We start from the raw sequence: 27,880 nt of genomic DNA on the forward strand, positions 1-27,880 counted from the left end.
AGATATGTCATACAACACAGGACTACACAATGTGATGGCAGCAACTGGAAAAACAAATAGCGATGGGATGTTCTGTCTCTCCCATCCTGTTCACAGCTGTGTTCGAGATCATCCTAATTTGTGCAAGACAAATGGTCCAAGGAATCCTTGCACAATCTGGGGTGAGATTGCCAGCTCTGCGCAGTTATACGAATGATGTCACAAGCATCCTACAGACTGCTACATGTACTAACCGGCTCTTGAAAAGTCTGGAAGAGCTATTGGCATGGGCCAGAATGAAGATTGAGCCAACAAAATCACATAGTCTTTCTATTAGAGGCCTGGGTAGCTCAGTGGTAAAAGACGCTGGCTACCACCCCTGGAGTTCACTAGCTCGCTAGTTCGAATCCCAGGGCGTGCTGAGTGACTCCAGCCAGGTCTCCTAAGCAACCAAATTGGCCCAGTTGCTAGGGAGGGTAGAGTCACATGGGTAACCTCCTCGTGGTCGCTATAATGTGGTTCGTTCTCAGTGGGGCGCATGGTGAGTTGAGCGTGGATGGTGTGAAGCCTCCACACACTCTATGTCTCCGTGGCAACGCGCTCAATGATAAGATGTGCGGGTTGACGGTCTCAGATGTGGAGGCAACTGGGATTTGTCCTCCGCCACCCGGATTGAGGTGAATCACTACATAACCACGAGGACTTAAAAGCACATTGGGAATTGGGCATTCCAAACTGGGGGGTGAGGGACGGTCGGATTTCATTTGAAGTGGAGGGGGACAGGCAGAGCAGCCTATTCGAAGTTTAGGGAGAGAATACACACAGCAAACACATGGCAAAGTTGGTCCGAAAGCAACTGGAAGAAGGCCTGGATAGGATAGACAATTTATCATCTCCCAGGCAAATTCAAGGTTTGGTGTTACCAATTTGCACTTTACCATCGCCTGATATGGCCACTAAAAATGTGTGAGATTTCTGCAGCAGCAATGGCAAGGATGGACAACAAGCCCAACAGTTATATCAGGATGTGGCTAGGCCTGCCACGTTGTCTCTCAGATGTAGCATTGTTTGGAAGAAATGCTTTACAACTGCCTCTAAAATCACTCACTCTGGGCTACAAGCAGGAAAAGACCAAGCTTGTTTTGGAGATTTGGGAATTGACAGACCAGGCAGTGAAGCAGGTCAAGTCCAAGTCCGAACAGGCAGAACTTGGAAGGTAGAGGAGGTTGTAAACCAGGCAGTTTCAAGACTGAAGCATCAAGAGATTGTTGGAAGAGCACAGTCAGGATGGGGGGTGGCTCCCAAAATGTGGTCAACAGCCTCCCAAAAACAGAGGAGAGCAATGGTATTTATATAAGTAACTAGAATGGAAGAGGAAGGGTATAAGGTTGGGGCAGTCAGTCAGCAGCAGCAAGAGTGCTGGACCATATGGGAGGGGACATCTGATAGAGTGTTAGGATGGGCTGAACTGTGGAAGGTACTCCAGGCCAGGCTAAGTTTTCTAATAAGATCAACCTATGATACCCTACCAAGCCCTGGGAATTTGTCTCTGTGGTATGGCAAAGAGGAGAGTTTCCCCCTCTGTGAGGCCCCAAGAGCAAACTTGCAGCACATATTGGTTGGGAGCAAGACTGCCCTGGCACAAGGACGGTACAGGTGGCAGCATGATCAAGTCCTGCAGAAGCTGGCAGAGATCCAAGAGGTGCATAGAATAAAGGCAATCAAAGGCAACCATGCTCCCCAGAGGCAGGGTGTTGATTTTGTTAAAAAGGGAGGTGCTGCAAAAGGCACAGCACGGAGGGAAGCCAGATCAAGCTTGGTGCATGGAAGTGATTGGTCAATGATGATCGACCTTGGCCAACAGCTAAAATTTCCTACCGAGGTTGCCATTACCTCCTTGAGGCCAGATGTAGTGTTGTGGTCAACTTCAGCTAGGAAAATTGTAATGATTGAGCTTACTGTTCCATGGGAAGAGGGTCTGGAGACAGCCTATGCTGATATATGCTGATCTGGTCGCAGAGTGCAGGGAAAATGGATGGAGGACTGCCACCTACCCTGTGGAGGTTGGGTGCCGAGGATTTATGAGAACATCAATGCAGCAACTATTTAGAGACACTGGCATCGTAGGAGCAGCTTTAAAAAAGTCTTTGAAGGGACTGGCAGAGGAAGCTGAGAAAGGGAGTTTCTGGTTATGGTTAAGAAGGAAGGATGAAAAGTGGGGGGTTCAGAAGTACGGAACCGGTAGCACGGAGTTACCGAGAGATACGGTGCCAGTGCCAGTAGGGCACTGAGTATGCGTCTCGTGCCAGTTGGCCAATGGGCTGGCCCGTATGGTCATGTTGAGGTATTATGAAATATAGAACCCTGGTTGCAAGTAATTTGTGAAGGAAAGATGACTGGATGGGAAGACAAGGATGAGAGGTGTTGGAGGGGATCCGGTGTCCAGCTGCAGGGGGTGGCAAGGAGACGTCCCTGACCGCTGCCCCACCACCAGGAGATGTTCTGGGATAAATGAGGTGAAACATTGAAGATAGGTGGCTCCCGTCTGATGACCCCGCAGCTGGGCTGAAGGCACTGGTGTAGGAGTGGCAGGCAATAATTCCCGGCAGGTTATTATAGCTAACTGTGCATCTGTTTAGTCATTGTTGTTTGTTACTGTTTTACTATTCTTCTTCTTTTTTATTTCTTGTCATTATCTGTTTTGTGTATTTCTGCTTTGGCAATATTGTATGTAAACACAATCATACTAATAAAGTACTTTTAAATTGAAATTTTTACATTTTAGAGAGAGAGAGAGAAAGAGAGAGAGAGAGAGAGAGAGAGAGAGAAAGAGAGAGAGAGAGAGATAACGGAGCTGAGCTGAAATATGAGGGGAAGGTGTTTGATCATTTATTATCATCACCATTCTTCATAAGGCTGATAGCTACTATTGTTTGTCTATTATTGTTGGCAATGCTAATAAAATTGGATTCAGTGAATCTCAGTCAGAGGGTAAAATGTAATCCACTATACATTACTGATTATTTCTCTACAATTGTTATCAGATTACTTTAATGATTAATTCACTGGAAAAGTAATCACATTACTAATTAAAACACTTTTGTTTTTCTGCTCAACGAGTTCAAGTTAATGTCGATATTTCCTCCTTGTTTACTGTCGAACACAAATCATACACTCAGCAGCACACGTTTCTCCCTTACAATGACTCATTAGGGGATGTACATCCTTTAGCTTTCACAGAATCACAAATTGATGTACAGTATGTATGAACATAATTCATGTTCTAAATGTATTGTATATAAAAATTATTTTAGAAATATGCATAATCCAAGTACAACAATGTACTTAAATGTATTTAAAAGTAATTTCCTCAATTTAAAGTCAGTAACTGTAATCTGATTACAAAAATTTAAAATGTAATGTTTTACTTATTTTTTAGCAAAAAAAAAAAAAAAAAAAAAAAGATTACAATAACTAATAATTTAGTAATGGGATTACACCCAACACTGTTCTCAGTTGAGTTTGTTCTTTTTGAGAGTTGATTCAAAATGGAGCATTAGAACATAAAATCAATTGAATGTGCATCTAAATCTGAACACCATACTGAACTGCAAACAAGACATGTTCTATGCATGTGCATGTGTCCGTGTATGGCCATGCCTGACATGGATGCCCAACTGGGTGTTAACTCCATCTGTTCTCTCTTGCTTTCCTCTTTCTGGACAGTTGGACTTCACTACACTAGTTAGAATGTGGCACAAGCATGTGTGTGTCACATCTGTGTGAAAGGGGGAGGGGCACACATTTGTTTGTTGTTAGTGTATGGAAATGCCTACATCTTAAATCCGGAGTAAGACACATGTATAACTTATAAATAGGATTCTGATTCACCATTGTTAAATGCATAGAGCTCTATGAAGTGGTCAAACTCCATAGCTGACAGAATGTTACTTCTGAGGCTGACAGGATTTCTGTGCCACTGCCAGAGTTTTAAATTAGCATTTTGATGACACAGAAGGACACTTACAATAAGCTTCTGTGGTTGATGATCATTAAGCACTGCAAACAGTGTTTTTTACACTTACATAAGAGATGGTTTATGAGCACATTGTAAATGTCTTATTGTATGTGAGGTTGATATGAAGAGTTTTTTTTGATGCAAGTACAAGAGTTCTTTAAATCAGTGTTTCCCACCCTTTTTGCCATAAGTACCCCCATGTCACCATTAGTTAGGCTGAAGTACCCTTTCATCGACACAAAACCAAAGATGTGTACCAAATCCTAAATAAAATTTAACGTTATTATTATTGATCAGTCAGTATTGTTTTGATCTATTGACATCCCTATTAGGGCTGGGTATTGATAAAGATTTCCTGAATCGATTGTCTCACAATTAGAATACTTATAATTAAATGTTTCTTTTTTTGTTGTTTTTGATCAACAATTGATTGTAAAGAACAGAAAGGGTATTAAAGAGACATTATTCAATGACAAATGGAGTGCATGGACCTCGTCTTTGGACACACATTACAAGAAATGAGTCAAACTAAACTTTTACTCTCAGGGAGCGTGTGAGGCAGGCGAGGAATGAGGATCTAAATGCAGCTTTTAATGGGAACCAAAGATAAACAAAGTACTCAGAATAAAACAAAACATGGGAAACCAGGCACAGAACGTGACAACACATGTGAAGACTGACAAAGAAACCAGGGGAAACAAGGGCTTAAATACAAATGGGCAAACAAGGAAACGAGGAACACCTGGGGAAAACCAATCATAAAAAGAAACTACAAAATTAACAGGAAACAGGAACTAAACAATTTCAAACTAAAAGTCTAAGCAAAAACATGGGGAATACGTGACAGAGACCCCCTTGTAAGGAGCGGATTCCAGACGCTCCAAAAACAAAAAACAAAGTGTCCATGGGGTGTGGGGGAAAACAGGTAGTTCTGGTGGGCACAAGGGGCAAGGGGAGCAGAGGAACAAGGCAAAGTCAGGGAGGCTTGGAACCAAGATGGAGCCAGAGGAAAGGAGAGCCGGAGCGACGCTGCAGGCTCGGAGGACCAAGTAGACCAGAGCAGATCAGACGGACGGCCAGGAGACCAGAGCAGATCAGGCGGACGGCCACAAGACCAAGGAGATGACCTCAAGGTGGGGACTGGGTCAGGAGTCCTGGGAGGCGGCCGCAGGGCCGGGACAGGAGAAGGAGCCACTGGAGGAATAGTCTCTGGGGGAGCGTGCGGAGTCGCTGGAGGAATAGTCTCTGGGGGCGGAGCCGTGGAAGGCGGAGCTGTGGCAGGCGCGAGATAAAGAGTCCTGGATGAATGGGGAACAACCTCCGTGGTCGAGGGCAGAGACTCGGGAACGACCTCCGTGGTCGTGGGCGGAGACTCGGGAACAGAAACTATTCTCCTCCTCCGGATGGCCGAAACGCTGGCTCTGGGATGGACGAGGCTTCTAGCTCGTTGGCCGTGGCAGGCATGGGTGCAGACAATTTGAGGTAGGGTCTTCATGGACCTACGCACCGACATCAGTGGCAGATCATACGGCTTCGAGACAGGGGCCATGGAAGGCTTCGAGACAGGGAGCCGAAGACGAAGGCTTTGGCCCGGGGTTCCCACCATAATCCACTGTATTATGAGCCTTCTCCACATATTCGCCGAGCGTCCAGTGAGGATCAGCTGGAGGCATCAGTTCACTCAGTGCACTATTCAGACCGGCCTGGAAAAAAAACCACTAGAGAGTGGTCTGATAGTGCACTTCATTTGCCAGCTCTAAAAACTCACAGACATGATCCTCAACTGGATGGTCCCCTTGTTGGAGTAGAACTCTGACAGCCGCTAGATCCATTCCTTGGTCAGTCTTTCTGTGAGGAGGCAGGCGAGGAATGAGTATCTAAATGCAGCTTTTAATGGAAACCAAAGATAAACAAAGTACTCATAGAATAGAATAGAATAGAATAGAATAGAATAGAATAGAATAGAATAGAAACAGAACGAAACAGAACGAAACGAAACGAGGCACAGAACGTGACAACACGTGAAGACTGACAAAGAAACCAGGGGAAACAAGGGCTAAATACAAATGGGCAAACAAGGAAACGAGGAACACCTGGGGAAAACAATCAGGGGAAAACCAATCATAAAAAGAAACTACAAAGGACTACAAAATGAACAGGAAACAGGAACGGGGAACTAAACAAGAATTTCAAAATAAAAGTCTAAGCAAAAACACAGGGAATACATGACAGTGTGTGGTCAGTGAAAGGATCTCATGATTAAAAAAAAAAAATTTGATCTTGGGATTTTAGGGATCGGGATTGTTCAAATAACCTCGATGGACCCACCGGCGGGTCCAAATGGGGGCGCTATATCACGATAAAAGATTATGCTTAAAACATTAAAGTCCCCGTATACATAAGTCTGGCACATGAGATATAATTTGAAAGCTTAGAATCTGAACTTTTCAGAGATCACTTCTGCATTTATGTTACATAAAATAACAAAATAAGGCCTCAAAAAAATGCCTAGAGGTAATGGGGTAGAAACATTTATATGAAAATAAAAGTCTTTCACATAGCACTTAAATGGACAAGTCATATATCAAATGAAAGCTCTCATTCTTGGGAATGAGGCTATACGGTTTATTTTGTTGCTGTAATATCATAGTTCGAAAGATATTCAATAGAATCACTAAGTGAAATATGATTTCTGTAAGTCATCTAATATAAACGTCTCTTTTATGCGCCAACTTTTGCTGCTGTAAGCCCCAAATAGCCAAAAACTTTATATCTGCTTTTACCTTAGGCATTTTTCTTAAAAAATGAGCCATTGTCTGTGAGCTTGCTTGGCTGAATAATCCAGTGTTATATCTTAGATGGCCTGAACAAAATATGCCATCCAGCAGGAAAAGCATACTAAAAAAATAATCAGAAAAATATGTTTTCGACTATTGATGATACAAATTCTAATGATACCTAGATTGGGCTTCTATGTCTATGGATGAGCACATATGTGAGGGCTAAAATGCATTAAAGCACAACCTACATTTCAGATCTGTATATTGTGATGGAATGTGATAGAGAGAGAAAAACTTCTAGTGCTTTCTGCCATGTAGTGGAATGAAATAAGACTTTTCAAAGTGAGGTAGAGTGAACAGAACCAGAATTACATGTTTACAAAGTTAGGACAACAACAACAAAATATATTTTTTATTATTATTTAAAAAAACAATGTTTATAATAAGATTATAAACACATACAATATTATTTATGAATAATTGTAATCTTGTTTTATTTGGGAGGGGGGAGAGAGATGGGGTTCTCTGAAAAATGAGACCAATTTTTTGCAATTAGTCTGGTTTGCTGAACAGTATGTGTGAATGGTGAGCTTTTTTTGCGATTAACATTTTTTTATTGATTCAATCATTAAATATAAATAGCAGAACACACATATACAGAATCAATATACAACCCCCCCCCCCAACAACACCCCAGTGGTTACACAACCATAGACACACAACAAAAATAAATACATTAATTAATTAATAAAATAAAAAAAATAAAACAATCACACACATAAAACCCCTACACCTCTCTCTCCACTGTCCTTCCCCTAGAGCCCTCCAAAAAAGACAGATATCTGCCCCACTTCTTCACAAACATGTCCAGACTCCCCAGTCTTCTGGATACCCCCTCCTCAAGAGCTGCCACTCTGGCCATCTCTGAACACTACTCCTGAAACGGGGGCACTCCAGCCGACTTCCAACTCCTCAAAGTGATCTGTCTGGCGATCATAACACTAGTTTGGACCCAGTTTTTCATGTGTTTATTCTCCAAATTAATGACTGCCCCATCTTCCAAGATACAGAGTCTGGGGCAAAATAAAATTTGAGAGGCCAAAACCTCGCACATAAAACTCTGAATCCTCATCCAAAATTCTTGCATCTTAACACATCCCCAAAAGACATGGGTTGTGTCTCCATCTTCTGATTGACATCGCCAGCAGGTGAGTGTGTCTTTAAGACAAAGCCTATGGAATCTAGAGGGTGTCCAGTAGACTCTATGTAAAATCTTAAATTGCATGAGGCGAACCCTTGCGTCTCTGGATGCAGATTTGACATTTTTTAGAATCCTAGCCCACTCTCCCTCCTCCAATACCAAATTTAGATCTTTCTCCCATAATCTCTTAAGATAAGTTGAAGTTAGTCCGCTAGGCGGAGCCAACACAAAAAGAAACAAAACCAACACCCCGGTTCCCCGGATGGTCAAGTCAATTCACTCGAGCATGTAGATATTTTGCGGTCATCCGTAGTGTCCACTTTCAAACTGGCCGGGAACTTCCATGCAAAAGTAATCTTCTGTCAATGCAAAAGCTTCTTTAAGGAAAGTGTTATTCACAAAACAAGCTCCAGCCGCTAGGCGGAGCCAATGCAAAAAGAAACCAAAATGATGCCCAGTTTCCTCAAAAGCCAGAGTAAGTACAGCGAGTCAGACCCATTCATATGAGAAACATCCAATGGTTTACTCACCCATTGATTCAATAAAAGACATTGCCTGACTGGGACATGTAAATACTTTGCCACCATCCTTCTTTTCTATTCTCAGTTTGGCCGGAAACATTAGAGCAAAAGTGATCTTTCGCTGATGTAAGAGTTTCTTACATTCCTTGAACCGATCCCGTTTCTCTCTTGTCGAACTCGCAAAGTCTGGGAACAAGAAAATTTTATGATTCCTCCAAGAAAGCTTCCCTTTGCTCCTCGCCTGACGTAACACGAGATCTTTATCGGATGACCTCAGAAATTTGACCAGAATTGATCGGGGCCTATCTCCCTCAGCAGATCTCCGAGCAGGGACTCTGTGAGCTCGCTCGATTTCCAGCTTGTGGCCTGTTATGTCGAGCAGACTCGGGAAGAGCTCGTCTAGGAATTTCACCATATCTCTCCCCTCCTCATGCTCAGGAATTCCAACAATTCTGACGTTATTCCTGCGGCTTCTATTCTCAAAATCTTCAAGCTTTTCAAGAATACGTTCCAGATCAACTTTGGTCGCGGGCGGATTAGCGGTTAATTCCCTCTCTGAAGACTCCAAATAATCGATTCGTTTCTCAGCATCTGACACTCTTGTAACTAACTCAGAGAATTTTATTTCCACCGCCGTAATCGATCGACGTATTACAGCGAGATCCTCCAAGTCAGCAAGAACCTTCGTCATCATCACCGATCTGTTGGACAACTGACACTGGATTCCTTCTCCCGCCGCGCCATCCAAATTGAGTCCCCGGTCTGTAGGCCTGTCAGGGCTTTCATCCTGAACACGTAAGTGTCTTTTAATGTCTCCAGAGCCCGATGATTTTGACTTCTTTGCCATGTTTTACCTCAAAGAGCAAATGTGTAACTGGGTGTATCGAATTTCACCAGATTATAACATGAGAATAATAAAAAATTTAGCAAAGTGTGCAGAGCTCGTCGTTCATGTCTGCTTCTTGCATGGTTTCACATGACCTCCTGAATGGTGACCTTTTAAATTTAAGTGTGAAAAATTCCAGGCGGTAGCCCAAAAATGCACCAGAGTGCAAGGGGTTAATTGGAAAATCGATACGTCTACCCATCCCTAATCCTTATTATTTTTTATTTTAAGCCATACATTTTTGTTTTACAGGTTTAACATAGCAAAGTCAAATTTTCTCACGGCCCCCTTGGAACCTGCTTACATACTCACTGGGGTACGTGCACCCTGGTTGGGAATCACTGCTTTAGATGACAGAAAATATACTGATGGATATGCACATGGAGAAACAGTTGTCAAAAACAACAGCAGCAAAATAGTGCCATCAACTGATAACTGTTATGAACAACATGGCATTAATATGGCGTTAAGCCTCAATAATTTGCTGCAACTACAATACTATGTCAACATGCAAAATGATTGACAGACGGAACGTGACAGAAACTGTGGCCCGCAGCTCTAGTAGAGCTATCACAGCAACAGGTGAGATATCTCACAACATTTATTTTATTAACATCTTTCAGGGAGTAGGAAATTTTTTTGCATCACTTACATCACCTTTAACTTTAAAGAATTCTCTTTGGATGTTTTGATTCTTGTATGTATGTATCAAAGAACAAACAAATTCTGGCAATTCTGCATGCAGCTCACCAAGTTTTTTACTCCTCAAACGGTACTCCTTAATTATCCAACAATTTTAAAAAATTTGAGTAAATGTATATAATGTGGGGATGTTGTTTACATGGCTAAGCACCGCCCCTATCCTGTTCTGACACGTGTCAATCAATCGGAACCGGGATATTGATGACGCGTTGTGACGTCACACTCAGAGCCGGGGGGAAGGTGGACGGACAGAATGGCGACTCAGTGCCGGAGCTCCAAATGCACGGTCGAAAGAAAAGGATTCCGACGGGAACTCGACTCATGGCGGTACAAACTCATCCACTGCGTCGGTAAGATGAAAGCACCCCCGTGCGTGGAAAAGCACTGTTTGGTCGCGGAGCTATGCGCGCGGACGTACTGCACTCGGGTTCACCATTCGTTCAGTGTCGCGCTCGGTTTCTTTTTTGCCCGGATCTCGCGGAGCTCCCTCCCCCAGCCGCTGCTAGCTCGCAGAGTTGCTAAGCGAGCGTGTCAAGTTCAAAAATAACATTAGCGTAGAGCCGTCGTTCGCACAAGCCCTCGGTAGCTTTTGTAGCTAACAGAAAAAAAACGACCGACAGCCAAGCGGGCTCTACCGGCTCCATTTTCTTTGTCCCAACTTCTTGATTCGATAACAGAGTTAGCTTTGCACTCATTGACCCTCTCTACACCTAATACTAAACAACAAATGATCGTGTGATTTTATAATAACAATAAGGATAACATTAGTGCATCAATTGGGCCAAGCTTTTGAAAAAGCTTGTGTGAAATATGTGGTAATTTTCCCCCGTTGCTCCTTCATTGTTGACGAGATACTCAAAAAAACGTAGTGTAACTATTTAAGTCATACGAGAATATTTGTTGAATAGATACCATGTAACTGTTATTCTTCGAAAATGTGGTACAGCGGCGTTGTTGACACTTTTGATTGACCGAGCTGAAGGTGGTCAGCGTAAACCCATACATTCAAAAGATTAATGTTTACTGCAAACAGATCACTAAATAACAGTAACATTACTCGACGCTGTTGACATTTAATGTACTGCTGTTCAATGCAAGTACTTCGACGAGCTTGTGTACACGTTTTCTTTTAACAGTGTATAAATATAGCTGTAGTGAAGGGCGGCCGTCAGTCACGGTCATACACTTTTATGTTATGACCACACTGAATTGATAGTTTTTCGCGCAGTCTGTATTTGCTTCTGCTGTTTGAGCAGATTTACTTATAGATTAGTCTGAATAATATGTTGCATGTTACATTATCGATCATAAGCCAGTGTTGTTACAAATGATCCGTTAAACAAATTAAAAGAAACAGCCTTGATCTTTTATTAATTGTCTTTATAGATCTGAATACATCCTAGGCCTACTTCCATCAGCCACTTACTGCTGGGAGACAGAGGTTTTGAAAATGAGGTGTTAAAAATAAATATAAATAATAATTTATAACTGTAAGCAGGGCCAGACTCAAAATAGGCAGCAAGTGTCCCACATTGTGTTGTCACAGTATCAAAATTTCAGTAGTCGGTACCGATGCAGTGACATTTCACGGTTCTCGATACCAATTTCGATACCACAGAAAAAATTTGCTAATGTGCTATTGAACACACTCCTTTAGCCTATTTAATGTTAAATTTCAATGTAAATATACATTAAAATATATGCATGTTTCCTTCAAGTGTTTCTAACACTTTTTTGTTTTTAAGCAGGGCCCTACTGAATTCTGTTTTATTTTTTCCCTAATTCCTTTTTTACTTTTTCATTATCAAAATGGGTGGCCTGGATAGCTCAGTGGTAAAATACGTTGGCTACCACCCCTGGAGTTCGCTAGTTCGAATCCCAGGGCGTGCTGAGTGACTCCAGCCAGGTCTCCTAAGCAACCAAATTGGCCCGGTTGCTAGGGAGGGTAGAGTCACATGGGGTAACCTCCTCGTGGTCGCTATAATGTGGTTTGTTCTCAGTGGGGTGCATGGTGAATTGAGCGTGGTTGCCGCGGTGGATGGAGTGAAGCCTCCACACGCGCTATGTCTCCATGGCAACGCGCTCAACAAGCCACGTGATAAGATGCGCAGGTTGACTGTCTCAGACGCGGAGGCAACTGGGATTCGTCCTCCGCCACCTGGACTGAGGCGAATCACTATGCGACCACGAGGACTTAGAGCGCATTGGGAATTGGGCATTCCAAATTGGGAGAAAAAAAAAATTTCATTATCAAAATGGTGTCAAATAAAAAAAATTCTTAAACTTTTAAAAACATTTAACAAGTAAAAATAGAACAATTATTATCAACATACCATTGCATTTTTTAACAAACATTTATTCAGTAAAAAAATGCTCTTGCTTGATATATTGCTTAATTTTTATTATTATTACAATCATTATTATTATAATTATTATTTCTATAGCGATTACATTTTACTATACAGTTATAATATATTTCTGTTGCAATTTCAGGCGTTTAGCTTTTATTATGAATCATGCTTTTATTTTGATCTGTTTTTGACGGAAGTTTGACCTCTGGATAAACGGTTCACTACATGGCTCAGTGTGATCGTTAAAGCGCAAATGCTGTGATTTAATTATATAAATTCTATAAAAATAACGCTTCAGGGTGGATTAGTGCTCTGCTCTGTCATCTATCATACAATGCGAATGATTCTCATAGTCTGTAAAGTTTCCAGTGTATGAGCGGTCTGCTTCACACATTAATTTAAAGCTCATGCAGCTCATACAGACTAAGATTGCAGCATTTCACGGTTTAGTAATCACATTAGGACATATCGTGATTTTAATTTGATTAGTTGTGCATTTCAGTGTAAAAGGAGTAACAGAGCTCAAGCGTGTGAGCATTTGAAAGCAGTCGTGTGTCAGTGTGCGGGTACCGAATTAAGTCTGTGCTCGGTACTACCGAGAATCAATGGTATCATTAGATCTTTTTTTATTTTAGTACCGAAGTACTGGTACTTTTGACAACACTGACACCCACAGTAAGCATAATCCAAAGAATGCACAGAGGTAATATTATTTAAATTGAAAATGCACAATTGTTTACAAATCGCCAAGTGGGGCTCGAACCAGTACCCTTCCGATCTCCAGTGCAGCGCACAAATGGCCAAAACATGGACAGTCACCAAAAGTAGATAAATTGAGATTACAAAACAATTTATGAGGATTTTTTTTTACAGCTAAGTGGTGTTGAATTGAATCAGAAAGTATGCTGTGAAGTACGGCCTATGTTGTATTAATCCCAGCAACGGTGAACAGAAGTACAAATAAAAAATAAAAAACTTTTGTAGGATTCAAACTCCCAAACTTTATGCTTGGTGTACAGAATTGCACACACTGCGCCAGTCAGTTGAAGCGACCCATCGATGGCAAAAAGACATGCCAAAGGCATGGTTAGTTATCTTTTGAACTATAGGTGGCACTGTCTCCAAACTCCTTGGGTACCCTCAGGATACGATGTCGATGATGCATAACCATTTTCTTTCAATTCTGACGAAGTACTCAAAAGATGCATCAATTTATAATAAATTTAAGTTGACATCGTTAACTTTGCGTGGCCGTAAGGGGGCGGCATAACATTTACTGAAGCCGGTTGCGGCATGGACAGGGCAGAAATCAAAAACAAGTTACGAGCTGATGGCAGTCCAGTATTATGAAGGTTTTAGTACTGCAAGAATCCAGGTTTCAACTTTTTAATTTGTGTTAAAATGTGTAGTTGATATTAAATTTCCAACAGTGACAGCTCGTATTATTACACATGCAAGTTAAACATTGTGTAATTAAATTTTTTTTATCGATTCATATATACACCACAAAGAAAAACCCAACACATATACAATGAATCAACATTTCACATTCAAACCCCACTAATATCCCTCCCCATTCACCAACCCCACCCTGACCCCCGACGAACACCCCTGTGGTCCCACATAATAACACACACACAACAAAAAAGAAAATATAATAAACATACATAATTAAACTAAACTACAGTCTCCACATCCCCTCCCTGAGAGTCCCCCCCAAAAACTAAATAATTGCCCCATTTCTTAACAAATAAGTCCCAAAACCACAGCCTTCTACTTACCACTTCCTCGAAAGCAGCCACCCTCCCCATTTCCACACACCACTCCGAAAAAGAGGGCGCTCCATCCGACTTCCATCCCCTTAAAATTATTTGCTTGCTGATCATGAGACTGGTCAGAACCCAATTTTTTATGTGATTATCCCCCAAATTTAGGACCACCCCATCACCCAAAATACAGAGTCTGGGACAAAGTAAAATTTGAGTGCTCAAAACTTCATACATACAACTCATTGAATCTTAGAATACCACCAAAAAACATGGATTGTGTCTCCATCTTCTGATTGGCATCGCCAGCAGGTGGGTGTGTCTTTAAAGGAATAGTTCACCCAAAAATTAAAATTTGCTGATATTTTACTCACCCTCAGGCCATCCAAGATGTATCTGAGTTTCTTTCTTCATCAAAACAGAATTTAAGACTTTTAGGATTTAATTTCAGGCCTCCTCCTCTAAACAATGCAAGTGAATCTCCTCCATTTCTTGATGGTCTAAAATGCATATTTAGGGTGCATCAAAATAATCCACGACTCCAGTCGACAAATAAAGGTCTTCTGAACGCAAACGATTGATTAATTTTAGAAACAAAACAATACTTATATACTTTTTAACTACAAATTTTTGTAGAGGGGGACATGTACAGGGAGAGATTGTAACAAGTAGTTAAACTTTGGAATACAATTCATTTGAATAACATTAACCTTCCCAATCATAGATAAATGTAATGAAGCCCACCTGCCCACATTGCTCAAAAACCTTATTAAGGGATCAAAATTAACTAACTAAATCAGACAAATTTGCTGGGAATAAAATGCCCAAATACTTAGTGCCCTGTTTGGGCCACTAGAAGGAGCCCAGCTGAAAAGCAGTTACTGGGTAGTACGCTGTCAGAGCCAAAGCTTTGGATTTAGACCAATTGACTCTGTATCTTAAAAAAAGGAATTAATAATTCTGTGGAGGCAAGGCATAGATCTAGTCGAGTCAGAGACAAATAACAAAATATCATCTGCGTAATTACCTCACTAAGCTCCACCAAGGTTATCTCAGACTCGATAATTTTTTTGCTCCGTCGTCAGTTTAGGGAGTTCTAATGGTTTCACAAAATTTCTAATATCCTCATCAGTAGACGAAGACGTGGAACTATAGAGATAAAAATAGAATCCTTTAAAAGCATTACTAATATCAATGGCTGAGGTAAATATTTTACCACCAGCAGATTTCACTGAGGGAATGGTAGAAAAAGACTCTCTGCTTTATATATCTAGCCAAAAGCTTCCCTGCTTTATCCCTCGACTCAAAGTATGACTGTCTTGCCCTGAATAGCCAAAACTCCACTTTCCACGACAAAATAGTATTATATCTATTTCAATCGGGTCAATTCTCTGAGGCCATCAGACGACATTCGGTGCTTCAGCTCTGCCTCGACACTTTTAATATTCCCTTCCAACTCCACGAGTTCTTGTGCTTTGGATTTTTTTATAAATGAGGAATACTCTATGATCCCACCCCTAAGAACTGACTTAAGTCTCCATGTAAACATTGATTTCAGCCTTTAACATTTGTTGGAAATCAGGATTTTGCAAAAGGGATACATTAAAGCGGCAACTATATGATTTATTTTTCTCCGTATGTGGCAACACCTCTAAACTCACCAAGGCGTGATCTGAGACTAAGATGTTTCCAATTGAACAACAACAGATGAAATGAGGGACTTAGGTATGAAAAAATAAATAAAAATCTATTCTACAATAAATCATATGGACTGATGAAAAAAATTTATAGTCCCTACCAGATGGGTTCAAAAGTCTCCAAATATCTGTAAGACCAAGATTTTTACACATCCTGTGAAGCGTCAGTGTTGCTCTAGGGGCTTGCGCACTTTTGCTTCACTATGATCAAGGACTGAGTCCATCAAAAGATTAAAGTCTCCTCCCAATATTATATCATGAGGGGTGCCAGCGGCTTGCAACATCCTTCAAGATCTATAAAAAAGCCCTGATCATCAGCGTTAAGTGCGTAAATATTAGCCAAAATCAACCGTTGCCCCTGAATTTCTGCTAAAACAATAATGACTCTTCCTAATTTATCGTTAATCTGTTTGAGACATTTGAATTGTAGATGCTCCCTTATCAATGTAATGACTCCCCTGCTCTCACTTGAGCCAGCACTAAAGAAAACATGTCCACCCCATATCTTCCCAAATTTTTCAGCTTCCTGCAGGGGAAGATGCATTTCTTGAAGAAACACTATCATATTTCTTACGTTTAAGAAAAAAATAACCTTTTTATGGGGTGCCCTAACCCATTCACATTCCACGTGGAGAGAGATAGTCCACTCATATTGACATTTTGACATGTTAGAAATAATAGATTGTGTCAAAAATAAAAATGATAAAGACCACATTCCACATTATTGCAACAATCAAACCCCAAACCAAACAAACAGAAAAAAGAAAAACGTGCGCATTAACCCCGTGCACGACCGTGCCAACTGGCGTCCATCCCTCTAAACTCAAACAGTCCATGTACGCTTACGAGAGTCCTTGCAACAACTTTGCCGTCGGATTGCTCAAGTCCGGTGCTGCTTTACAAATTTTGTGAGACAGAATTACAAAACAGAAAATAATCTATAAAACAAACCTCCAGCCAGTAGGCAAAATAAACACAAAGAACGTGTAGATTAATTCCCAAAACTGTATCAAAGGTGTGTTCCTCCACAAAACAAGCTCCAGCCGCTAGCGGAACCAGCACAAAAAAAAAAAAAATCTATTCGGTTAACTCGGACAGTCAAACAAATGTTTAGTGAGCTGGCTGTTCATGAGTGCAGCAGATGAATTAATCCTTCCAATGTCCTGCAAAAAATACTCCAAAACAAAATCCAGCCAATAGGAGGCATAAACACAAGGAACATGCAGATTCATCCATAACTGTCCCAAAGGAGAGTTATTCCACAAAACAAACTCCAGCCGCTAGGCAGAGTCAAGATAAAAAGAAACAAAATGGCGCCCAGCTTCCTCAGACAGTCAAGAGTATATTCAGCAAGTTAATTTCACTTGGGGGCCACATGAGGAACACCAAATGGCTTATTCACTCCGATGTTTTTATGAAGGACATCGCTTGCTGTGGAGATGTAAATACTTTGCGGCCATCCTTATTATCTATTCTCAGTTTGGCCGGAAACATCAGTGCAAAAGCGATCTTCCGTTGATGTGAGAGATTGTTGCATTCCTTGAATCTATCACGTTTCTCTCTTGTCGAATTCGCAAAGTCTGGGAAAAAGAAAATGTTGTGGTTCTTCCAAGAATTCTTTCCTTTACTCCTCACCTCGTGCAACACAAGATCTTTATCGGATGATCTCAAATTTGACCAGAATTGATCGGGGCCTGTCTCCCTCCATGGATCTCCGAGCCGGGACTCTGTTAGCTCGCTCGATTTCCAGCTTATGGCCTGTTATGTCGAGCAGACTCGGGAAGAGCTCATCTAGGAATTTCACCATATCTCGGCCTTCCTCATGCTCAGGAATTCCAGCAATTCGGACGTTGTTTCGATTACGATTCTCCAAATCCTCCAGTTTTTCCCCAAACGTGTTCCAAATCCACCTTGATCGCTAACGGATTAGCAGCTAATTCCCTCTTTGATGACTCCAGATAATCGATCCGTCTCTCGACGTCCGACAGTCTTTTAACCAACTCGGTGTATTTCATCTCCATGGAAGTAATCGATCGACGTATTGCAGCAAGATCCTTCAAATCTGCAACTACTTTCGTCAGCATTGCCGACACATTCATCAATTCACGCCGGACTTCTTTCAGTTCACCGTCTGAATTGAGTTCGTGGCTTTCGGTCTGTTGCTCCGGGGAATCAGCCTGAGCACGTAAGTGTCTTTTAAAATCTCCAAAGCCTGAGGAATTTGAATTTTGTGACATATTGTCTCCCTAGAACAGTTAAGAATCAGGGTGTATCGAATCTCACTGGTTTATGACACAAATAGTAATAAAAAGAGCTCACCGTTCACACGTCCTCTCCTCGCATGGCGTCACGTGACTCTTCGTGCAAGTTCAACATAAAAGAAAATTACAATTTTACTTTTTTAAAATTAATTTGTCATCCTACATTTTTTTTAGAGGCTTAAATGTAAATTAGAATAGTTGTAAACATAATATAAAATAAAACAAAATACTTTCACATGTGTATTTTTGTGTGTGTGTGTTAATATAGATGCACCCCTACCCCCGTCCCAGTTTAATGCTCAAAAAATCTGCTTACCTTAACTATAACGCAATGGGTGAATGACATGAGATGGTCAGAGTTGTCGTACGAGATATTTTTAATGATTTTGTGTTGTCTGTTGGAGTTTAATGAGCACAGAGGCACATCTGTACATCCACAGCTTGAAGGTAGGAACTTGTGTACTTACGAATAAAGTACTCTTGTTTTAAAATCTCCCTACTCTGCTTCCAGTTGTTATGACATCCCCTGAACACTTTAAAATACTCATAATACCTTGATAACTCTATAACCTTTAAATCCACTTCACTAGCTAATTACACTTTGACATCAACACCATAGATATTTATAAAGAACCGCTAGAACGGAAGTTCCGAGACAAAACTTTCAAGATGGCTGCACGCTAGTTTCTCTGGTGCATAAGGTGATAACTTTTTCGCTTCAATAAATAACATTATTATTTAAAAACTGTATTTTGTGTTTACTCAGATTGCCTTTGTTTTATGTTCGATTTTGTTTGAATTTTGAGAGATACAGAGTAACAGAAGAAATCAGGATGGAGGCAAATACTTTTTCACAGCACTGTATTTATAATGAAATTCCAGCCTTATAGCAACTGCTTATCCAGAGTTGTGAAGCTGTCTTCAAAAACAACTCAAAGTGCATAATTTGGTTCACAACTACTGTGTAGTAAAATGTAATATTCAGTGTAGTAAATAATAATACTAATAAATAATAATTACTTTATATTTAAGAAATATCTCACAAACAAGAGTGCTGTTGTACTGAAAATTGTTTATAAATGCTTTTATTAATAGTGTGATGCTCTGGTGTGCAGCACTGTATTTGACAAAAAACTAAGTTAACTCCAATGTTGTGGTTTGGATTGTACTTTGAGGATCTGTATAAAAGCACTTTATTTGATAAAAATGTAATCGTATGTTAAAGTAATAGTACTGTTTTTCATTAAATTTAAATTATTTTAATTTAATAATTTTTTTTAAATTTTTTTATGATAAAATTTTTATAAACTTTAAAACAGAATTCAGAAGAAATTAAATGGGAAAACAGAATTTCGGGGAAAATATTATAGAAATTGGAAAAAATAAAAAGGTTTTCATAGGCCCCTATGTTTACTCTTTGGGATTTCTTTCTGATAAGTTGTGTATTTTTACAGGGTTTGAAAGTATACTAGAGGGAATATATGGACCAAGACTGCTGCAAGATCTCAATATATTTGATGGTGAGGTTTTATGTTGTGCATTTATTAGAATTTTATTCTGTGCTCAGTTTTAAGCTTTATCTTTGACACTGACAGCAATTCATCTGATTCTCCCTCAGAGTGTGAACCAGAGGATGTGGATGATTGGTCAATGGATGCAAACTGCTCCTTTTGCAACCTGCATTTGGAGAAACTAAATGTAAGTCATCCGAGAAAAGCCACGAAAAGACATGCTTATTGTAGTGTGTAAGCTGATAAGGAAAAGCTTGTTTTGACAGTTATACACCGATCAGCCACAACATTAAAATCACCTGCCTTATATTGTGTAGGTCCCCCTCGTGCCACCAAAACAGCACCAACCCGCATCTCAGAATAGCATTCTGAGATGCTATTCTTCTCACCACAATTGTACAGAGCGGTTAACACCCAGTGAGCGGCAGTTCTGTGGACAGAAATGCCTTGTTGATGAGAGCGTTCAACAGAGAATGGCCAGACTGGTTCGAACTGACAAAGTCTACGGTATCTCAGATAACCGCTCTGTACAATTGTGGTGAGAAGAATAGGGTTGGTGCTGTTTTGGTGGCACGAGGGGGACCTACACAATATAAGGCAGGTGATTTTAGTGTTGTGGCTGATCGGTGTATAGGATGAATAATTCTGTGTGTTTAGCAGCTGTTGTTCTGGTTATTTGTTATTTCAAGCTTAATTGTCATAAGTTATGGTTAAACATCAAGGTATGGCTTAAAAGTGCTGTAAGCGATTTTAGCCATTCTGGAACTTTCATGTGACTGAGCTGTTGAATTAGACATGCCTCTTTTTCCAAAACAACACCCTCTAAAGATAGCGTTGAGACAATCACCTTCTCGCTGTTGTCAAACACAACAGAAGCAAAATGCCGCCCTCAGCTGAGAACCGTTATAAATCTGAATATGACATTAAAACTGAATGTTCCGCTTCAACTACACTGAGAACATGTAAAATTATTGACAGGCAGAAAACAAAGTCTTCTGATTGGCTGATCAAAGAATGTGCCTGCGGCCCACAGTTACATTTTTGTTTTTCTCTTTAAACAGTCTAGTGCTGTCACAGAGACTGATGAGATACCTCAGGACACTTATTTTGATATCTTTCAGGGAGAAGGAACATTTTCTGCATACCATTCCATAAAAAAAAATAGCTTACAGCACCCTTCAAGTCATAAGCACATACAGTCTTATCATAACTGAGTGCAGTTCAAGAGTATATATTCAACACTTTGAGCTGCATGTGACAGATGTCTGATCAGTTTACTATTTTTGTGACACAGGACTGTCCTCCGTCTGTGATCGTGCCTGGGTCGCCAACCCCTGCAGAATCCCCCCCACCTCAGGGCCTGTCAACCTCTGATAAACTCCAGTGCCAAGCAGACAGATTCCTCCACGCTATATTTCGCAAAAAGGGTGAGCAGTATTTTCTTACCTGCTGGCCATTTTATCTATGGGACGTGATGTTATTGAGACAGCTATTAGGTAATTTAACATTGCTCTGTAGGACAATCCTAATGTTATCCACTTTAAAGTGTCATCCAGTTCAGCATCATTTGTTCATACCGCAAACTTAAAAAAAGGGTCATGAAAGGGGTGTTGAAAATATGTAAAAGTTTGGCGGTTAAAGGGTGGATGGGGGGGTCAGGCACAACAATTCACACACTCACGATTGAGATGGCTGAACATCAACATGTGAGAGGAAACAGAGTTTTGGTGCACTTTGCTCTTGATCAATCAAGGGACAAAAGTATGAAAGTGGGAAAGGTGAAGATGATAAAACAGTTTGCAATGAAAGATTCTGATGTTTTGTTCAAACATTTGAGTAGGGATGCGAATCAAAGAATTTAATGATTCCGGTTCCTTAACAATTCTTTTAGTTCTTTTGAGGAAGAATTATTTGGAAATAAGAAGTGCAATTCTTATTGCATTTACTGCCCTCAGCAGCCTGTTGCCAAATGATGAAATCATTTCAGATTTCTATAGAGCACATATAACAAATCAGAAGTAAATTTAATACAATTCTACTTTTTAAACTAAGATTGGCCATACCAAATATATATTTTTTTAAGTGCCCTTTGCCACACTTTTGCAAGTTATGTTTATGCCCCACACAGTAAAATTACGGTAACACTTTACAAAAAGGTTCCATTTGTTAACATTAACAAAATGACTGTAGTTAATATAAACAAATGAACTTAATGTTAGTTAAAACATATACTAATACATTTTTAAAATCAAAAGTTGTATTAGTTAACAATGCACTATGAACTAATAATGAACAATTGTATTTTTATTAACTAACATTGTGATTAATAAAATGCTGTACAAATATTTTGTTCATTGCTTGTTCATGATACCTAATGCAATAACTAATGTTAAAGAAATGAAACCTTTTTATTGTGTTACCAAAATTACATTAATTGCTAACATTTATTTGTATTGAAAACAGTTATGAATAATTCTGTTGCAAATATCAAAAGGTCATTGTGACATACTGGCAACCAGTAAACACCATGAGAACATCACACACAGCAGAGATATGTTCAAAAATAAGAATAATATATCCATTACAAGCTTTAAAACTGCTCCAGTGAGGAATCATTAATATCTATGATTTGTTTACTGTCTTTGGCATCATGTTGTAACACACTCTTTAATTATTAAGCAAATGTGTGAAGGTTAAACAGTTATATCTGTTATTAGTGGTATTGTGACCAACATTAATCTGATTTAAATTGGGATCCTCACAGAATAGCGCATGTTTGACTCCAAGAGCACTCATGTTGAAGGGAGTGAAGCTGAAAGTGCTCATGATCACTCAGTCTCTATCGCTCAACACAACGTCGGATTTTCATGACTTGCGTTACATCACGTGTACTCAGATTTGTATTCGCATGTTTTTAATTAGTTGTTTAATTAGTTTTTATACCTGTTTGCAACCTCTTATCCTCTTCCTGCTCACTGTGCAGCAAGTCAGAATAACTACTGTAATGACTCTAGAAAATGGGCAACTTAATATTCATACACGTCAGGGCTCCAGACTGCGACTAAAATGGTCGCAAACGTGACCAAAAATAATTGATTGCGACAATAATTTAAATTCTAGTCGCCATTGGCGAGAGTCGGGTTGTGTGCACTCATATGCGGTTTCGTCAGGTATCATCTTGTGAGTTATTGAATACATCTATAGAGGGCCAGTGTGTCTCTTGCCTCTTTTCACCCATTCTGTTGTGCAAGCTCGCTGCACCGCACGCAACAACAAACCCAGCGCAAGAGAGTCGTGACCAAATGACTCTTTTAAACCGGATCTTTTTAATGAATCACCTGAAAAGAACTGAGGGTTTGTACTCAGGAGCTTAGGTTAGCAGTTTGACTTTCTCCGCGAATCAGCTGTGAGCTCACAACTGGGAGTGCAGACATTTCAAAATAAGATTCCCATGTGTATTTGGGGCTTCTTGATAATTAAAAGTCCTGTATTGTGTACCACTTTTTTCCTTCTGGTAATTATTGATTGGGATTGGAGTAGCAAAATAAGCTGCATCTGGGATTTCATTAAATTTGCACTCTTGTTGTCTCTATGTCTGGGCCATCTGGTAACAGTAAAGAAAGACTAAGGCAATATTTTAAAACTAATATATATATATGGCTGGGCGATAAAACGGTATCGGTATTTATCAACAGTACACCTTTATCGATAACGATATAAAAAACGTTCGATATAACGCTCGATAGTTTCACTTAAATGCATTAAAATGTAAATAGACATGAAGTTTGGTTGCATGAACAACCCTCAAGGGTGCGCCGTCCCTGGATCATAAACAACCTATCATATGGCTTGATAAATGAGCATGCTATGAGTGACAAGCAAACAGCCAATAACAAGTTGTGTTGCTGTGGGGTTTGGTGGCACCATCGCCATATGACATCATAACACACAAACACATGCGAAAATGAGTGCCGTGCCTGCCGGTGATGAGAAGATTGTGAATGAAAAAGGACATGTCAGCTCGCCAGAGTGGCAGTTTTTTGGTTTCTTTACTTCTGACCAACATCAGAACACTGCTGTATGTAAGCTTTGCAAAAATGTCCCGGCCAAGTACGGAAACACAAGCAACTTATTTCATCACCTTAACCGCATCCACTCTTTGGAATATGCAGCATGTCGTCCGCCATGACCTACGTCTGCCTCACCTCAACAAACAACCCACAAGCAGTCCTCGATAGAGAGGTACTCGGCAACAATGCCTTAAACCTCCAAACGATTTTTGTAACATTTTATTTATTAAGTTCAAGAGTTTTTTTAACATTTATATCATCTTCATATAAGATATAAGAAAGAAGATATTTGACAAATAATTTTTTTGTTTGCCTTAATAAGAGTGGGTAAATAAAAAATACAGTGGTTAAATTCAAACCTTTTTTTCTACTGGTCTTTGTTTAAAAAAGGTTATTAAAATGTATCGATAATTATCGATACCGAATGATATAAAACATTATACCATGATACGTTTTTTTAGCTGTATCGCCCAGTCCTATCTATCTGTCTATCTATCTATCTATCTATCTAGATAATTTGTACATATCTGTCTGCATTCATGGTGTTCTCACAGATGTGCGTATTACCCATGGCATGGGCACTGACACACCCCTGGCCCATACATACACTGGCTGTTGGACCTGACGCCAATAACAGCTGGGATGGCCCTTTTCCTCTTTGGCCCGGATAACACGACGGCTTTGTTTTTCAAAAACTTTTTGAAATGTGGACTCTTCAGACCAAAAAACACAGTTCCACTGTTCTACTTTCCATCTAAGATGAGACCCAGCCCAGAGAAGTTAGCAGCACTTCTGGACAGTGTTGATGCAGGGCTTCTGCTTTGCATAGTAAAGTCTTATCTTGTATCTGTGGATGCAGCGTGAGTGGTTTTGACTCATGTTCATGATATCCATTACAGATGAATGCCGTTTTTTAAAACTGAGGGATCAGAGATCAGGCACATTCAGAAATGGTTTTTGTCTTGCTCTTTACACAGAGATTTGACCATATTCCTTGAATCTTTTAACTAAATTGTGCACTGTAGAGGGTGAAATGCCCCAAATCCTTCCAATTTGTTTAACATCTCCTTTTTCACATTTCATTGTTATTTCAACTTGTCAAATGGTTATTAGTCTTAAATTGCCCAGTCTCAACTTTTTTGGAGCGTGATGCAATCATCTGATTTGAAAATACTGTACATTTTCAAAAAACAATGAAATTCACAAGGAAAAACATCATATAATGTGTAGTTGTAGTGCTTTCAATATAGCAAAGTGTGAATATAAATTACAAATCACTCCTTTTTGTTTTTATTAGCATTTTTCATACTGTCCCAACTTTTTTTGAATTGGAATTGTGTGTGTGTGTCTATCTATATATATATATATGTATATAGATAGACACACACACACACAATTCCATCTATATCTATATATATATATATATATATATATATATATATATATATATATATATATATATATATATATGTGTTTGTGTGTGTATGTATGTATGTATGTATAAAATATATATACAGTTGTGCTCAAAAGTTTGCATACCCTGGCAGAAATTGTGAAATTTTGGCATTGATTTTGAAAATGACTGATCATGCAAAAAATTCTTGAAAAGAAAAACCCACCGGTAACCTCAGGAGAAATACAGGCTGCTCTGGAAAAAGACGGTGTGGTTGTTTCAAGGAGCACAATACTTGTTGAACCCTCTCCAAACATAGCGCTTATGGTTATGACTATAAAGCTCTATTTTGGTCTCGTCACTCCAAATTACGGTGTGCCAGAAGCTGTGAGGCATGTCAAGGTGTTGTTGGGCATATTGTAACCGGGCTTTTTTGTGGCATTGGCTTCTTTCTGGCAACTCGACCATGCAGCTAATTTTTGTTCAAGTATCGTCGTATTGTGCTCCTTGAAACAACCACACCACCTTTTTCCAGAGCAGCCTGTATTTCTCCTGAGGTTACCTGTGGGTTTTTCTTTGTATCCCGAACAATTCTTCTGGCAGTTGTAGCTGAAATCTTTCTTGGTCTACCTGACCTTGGCTTGGTATCAAGAGATCCTCGAATTTTCCACTTCTTAATAAGTGATTGAACAGTACTGACTGGCATTTTCAAGGCTTTGGATATCTTTTTATATCCTTTTCCATCTTTATAAAGTTCCATTACCTTGTTATGCAGGTCTTTTGACAGTTCTTTTCTGCTCCCCATGGCTCGGTATCTAGCCTGCTCAGTGCATTCCACGTGATCATTGACTATTTATACACAGACACTAATTGCAACTTAAAAAGCCACAGGTGTGGGAAATTAACCTTTTAATTGCCATTTAAACGTGTGTGTCACCTTCTGTGTCTGTAACAAGGTCAAACATTCAAGGGTGTGTAACTTTTGATCAGGGCCATTTGGGTGATTTCTGTTATTATGTTTTAAAAAGGAGCCAAACAACTATGTGATAATAAATGGCTTCATATGATCACTATTCTTAAATGAGTTTATTTTTTTGGCAACTTCTGCCAGGGTATGCAAACTTTTGAGCACAACTGTGTGTGTGTGTGTGTGTGTGTGTGTGTGTGTGTATATATATATATATATATATGTGTGTGTGTGTAATGTTTTTTTTTTTTTTTACACACATATACGCGCACACCGACCAGCCACAACACTAAAACCACTTGACCTCTCTCATCAACAAGGCGTTTCCATCCACAGACATCACTGGATGTTCTTTTTTTTGTTGGCACCATTCAGAATAAATTCTAGAGACTGTTGTGTGTGAAAATCCCAGGAGATCAGCAGTTACAGAAATAATCAAACCAGCCCGTATGGCACCAACAGTCATCCGTGCGATTATCTAATCAGCCAATCATGTGGCAGCAGTGCATAAAATTATGCAGATACGGGTCAGGAGCTTCAGTTAATGTTCACCAACCATCAGAATAGGGAAAAAATGTGATCTCAGTGATTTGGATCGTGGCATGATTGTTGGTGCCAGATGGGCTGGTTTGAGTATTTCTGTAACTGTTGATCTCCTGGGATTATCACGCACAACAGTCTCTAGAGTTTATTTTATTTATGGTTCGAACTGACAAATTTTACGGTAACTCAGATAACCACTGTGTACAATTGTGGTGAGAAGAATATCATCTCAGAATGCTATTCTGAGATGTGGGTTGGTGCTGTTTTGGCGGCACGAGGGGGACCTGCACAATATTAGACAGGTGGTTTTAATGTGACTGATCTGTGTATATATAAAATCAAGCTTTTGACACTTAGGACAATTGAGGGACTTGCACACAACTATTACACAAGGTGCAAACATTCATTGATGCTCATGAAGACAACACACTACAATATGCAAACTATACTTTATGTAAATATCTGTAATGTAGATTCTCTTTTATATAAATTATGGAAGGGGTGTGAACATTTATGAGACAAAAGGGAATGTAAACTTATCTTCTCAACTATACTGTTTATTAAACCTTAGATTAATGGGTTATCAGCTGTCTTTCTATGGCTCTCTATCTTGTTTCTGAACAGCAATCTAAATAGAGTATTTCTGTGATTTGGCGACTAAAAACAGCCATGTGGCTCCTTAATGTTTCAGTTTAGGAGCCAGTGGCTCCTGAGTCATTTATATAGTCTGGAGCCCTGTACACATGTAATTCTTACACATTTTTAAAAACAAAACAAAATATTCATGTGAATTGCATCATGTCTGAAACTTACATTTGTGAATGCTTAGAATTGCCTATAACTCGCCCTCCAAAGGCCACTCCGTCATGCTTCAAGGACTGAGCAAGCGTTCATTCATTTGAGGAGCAGTGTATGTGTGATTCCTTGCGTGCTGCAAAAAAGATTGGCCCTGATACTTGGCACGATTGCAATCACTGATTTAAGACTAATATCGTGCGATTTCGATCGGTGGTCGATCGATCGATGCACCCCTAATAAATGTAATCCAATAATTGATCCAAACTAACATATATATATACACACATACACACAAATACACCGATCAGCCACAACATTAAAACCACCTGCCTAATATTGTGTAGGTCCCCCTCGTGCCGCCAAAACGGTGCCAACCCGCATCTCAGAATAGCATTCTGAGATGCTGTTCTTCTTGCCACAGTTGTACAGAACGGTT

The 27,880-nt window shown here is 39.8% G+C and overlaps 1 protein-coding gene across 7 annotated transcripts in view; it reads left to right on the forward strand.

Annotated features, from left to right (window-relative positions):
* The first annotated feature begins 10,319 nt into the window (after nucleotides 1–10,319).
* The window catches only part of LOC127443624 (ligand-dependent nuclear receptor corepressor-like protein), a 60,201-nt gene continuing 42,640 nt past the window's right edge, over nucleotides 10,320–27,880 (forward strand). For 2 of the 7 annotated variants that reach the window (XM_051702327.1, XM_051702331.1), the window contains exons 1-4: nucleotides 10,320–10,437; nucleotides 19,617–19,682; nucleotides 19,781–19,860; nucleotides 20,968–21,100. In XM_051702327.1, the coding sequence (XP_051558287.1) occupies nucleotides 10,341–10,437; nucleotides 19,617–19,682; nucleotides 19,781–19,860; nucleotides 20,968–21,100 (376 nt within the window). In that variant the 5' untranslated portion in view covers nucleotides 10,320–10,340. The other 5 variants (XM_051702328.1, XM_051702329.1, XM_051702330.1 and 2 more) reach the window with 5 other exon arrangements.

This window comes from Myxocyprinus asiaticus, chromosome 7 (genome assembly GCF_019703515.2).
Source record: "Myxocyprinus asiaticus isolate MX2 ecotype Aquarium Trade chromosome 7, UBuf_Myxa_2, whole genome shotgun sequence".
Classification (NCBI taxonomy): domain Eukaryota; kingdom Metazoa; phylum Chordata; class Actinopteri; order Cypriniformes; family Catostomidae; genus Myxocyprinus; species Myxocyprinus asiaticus.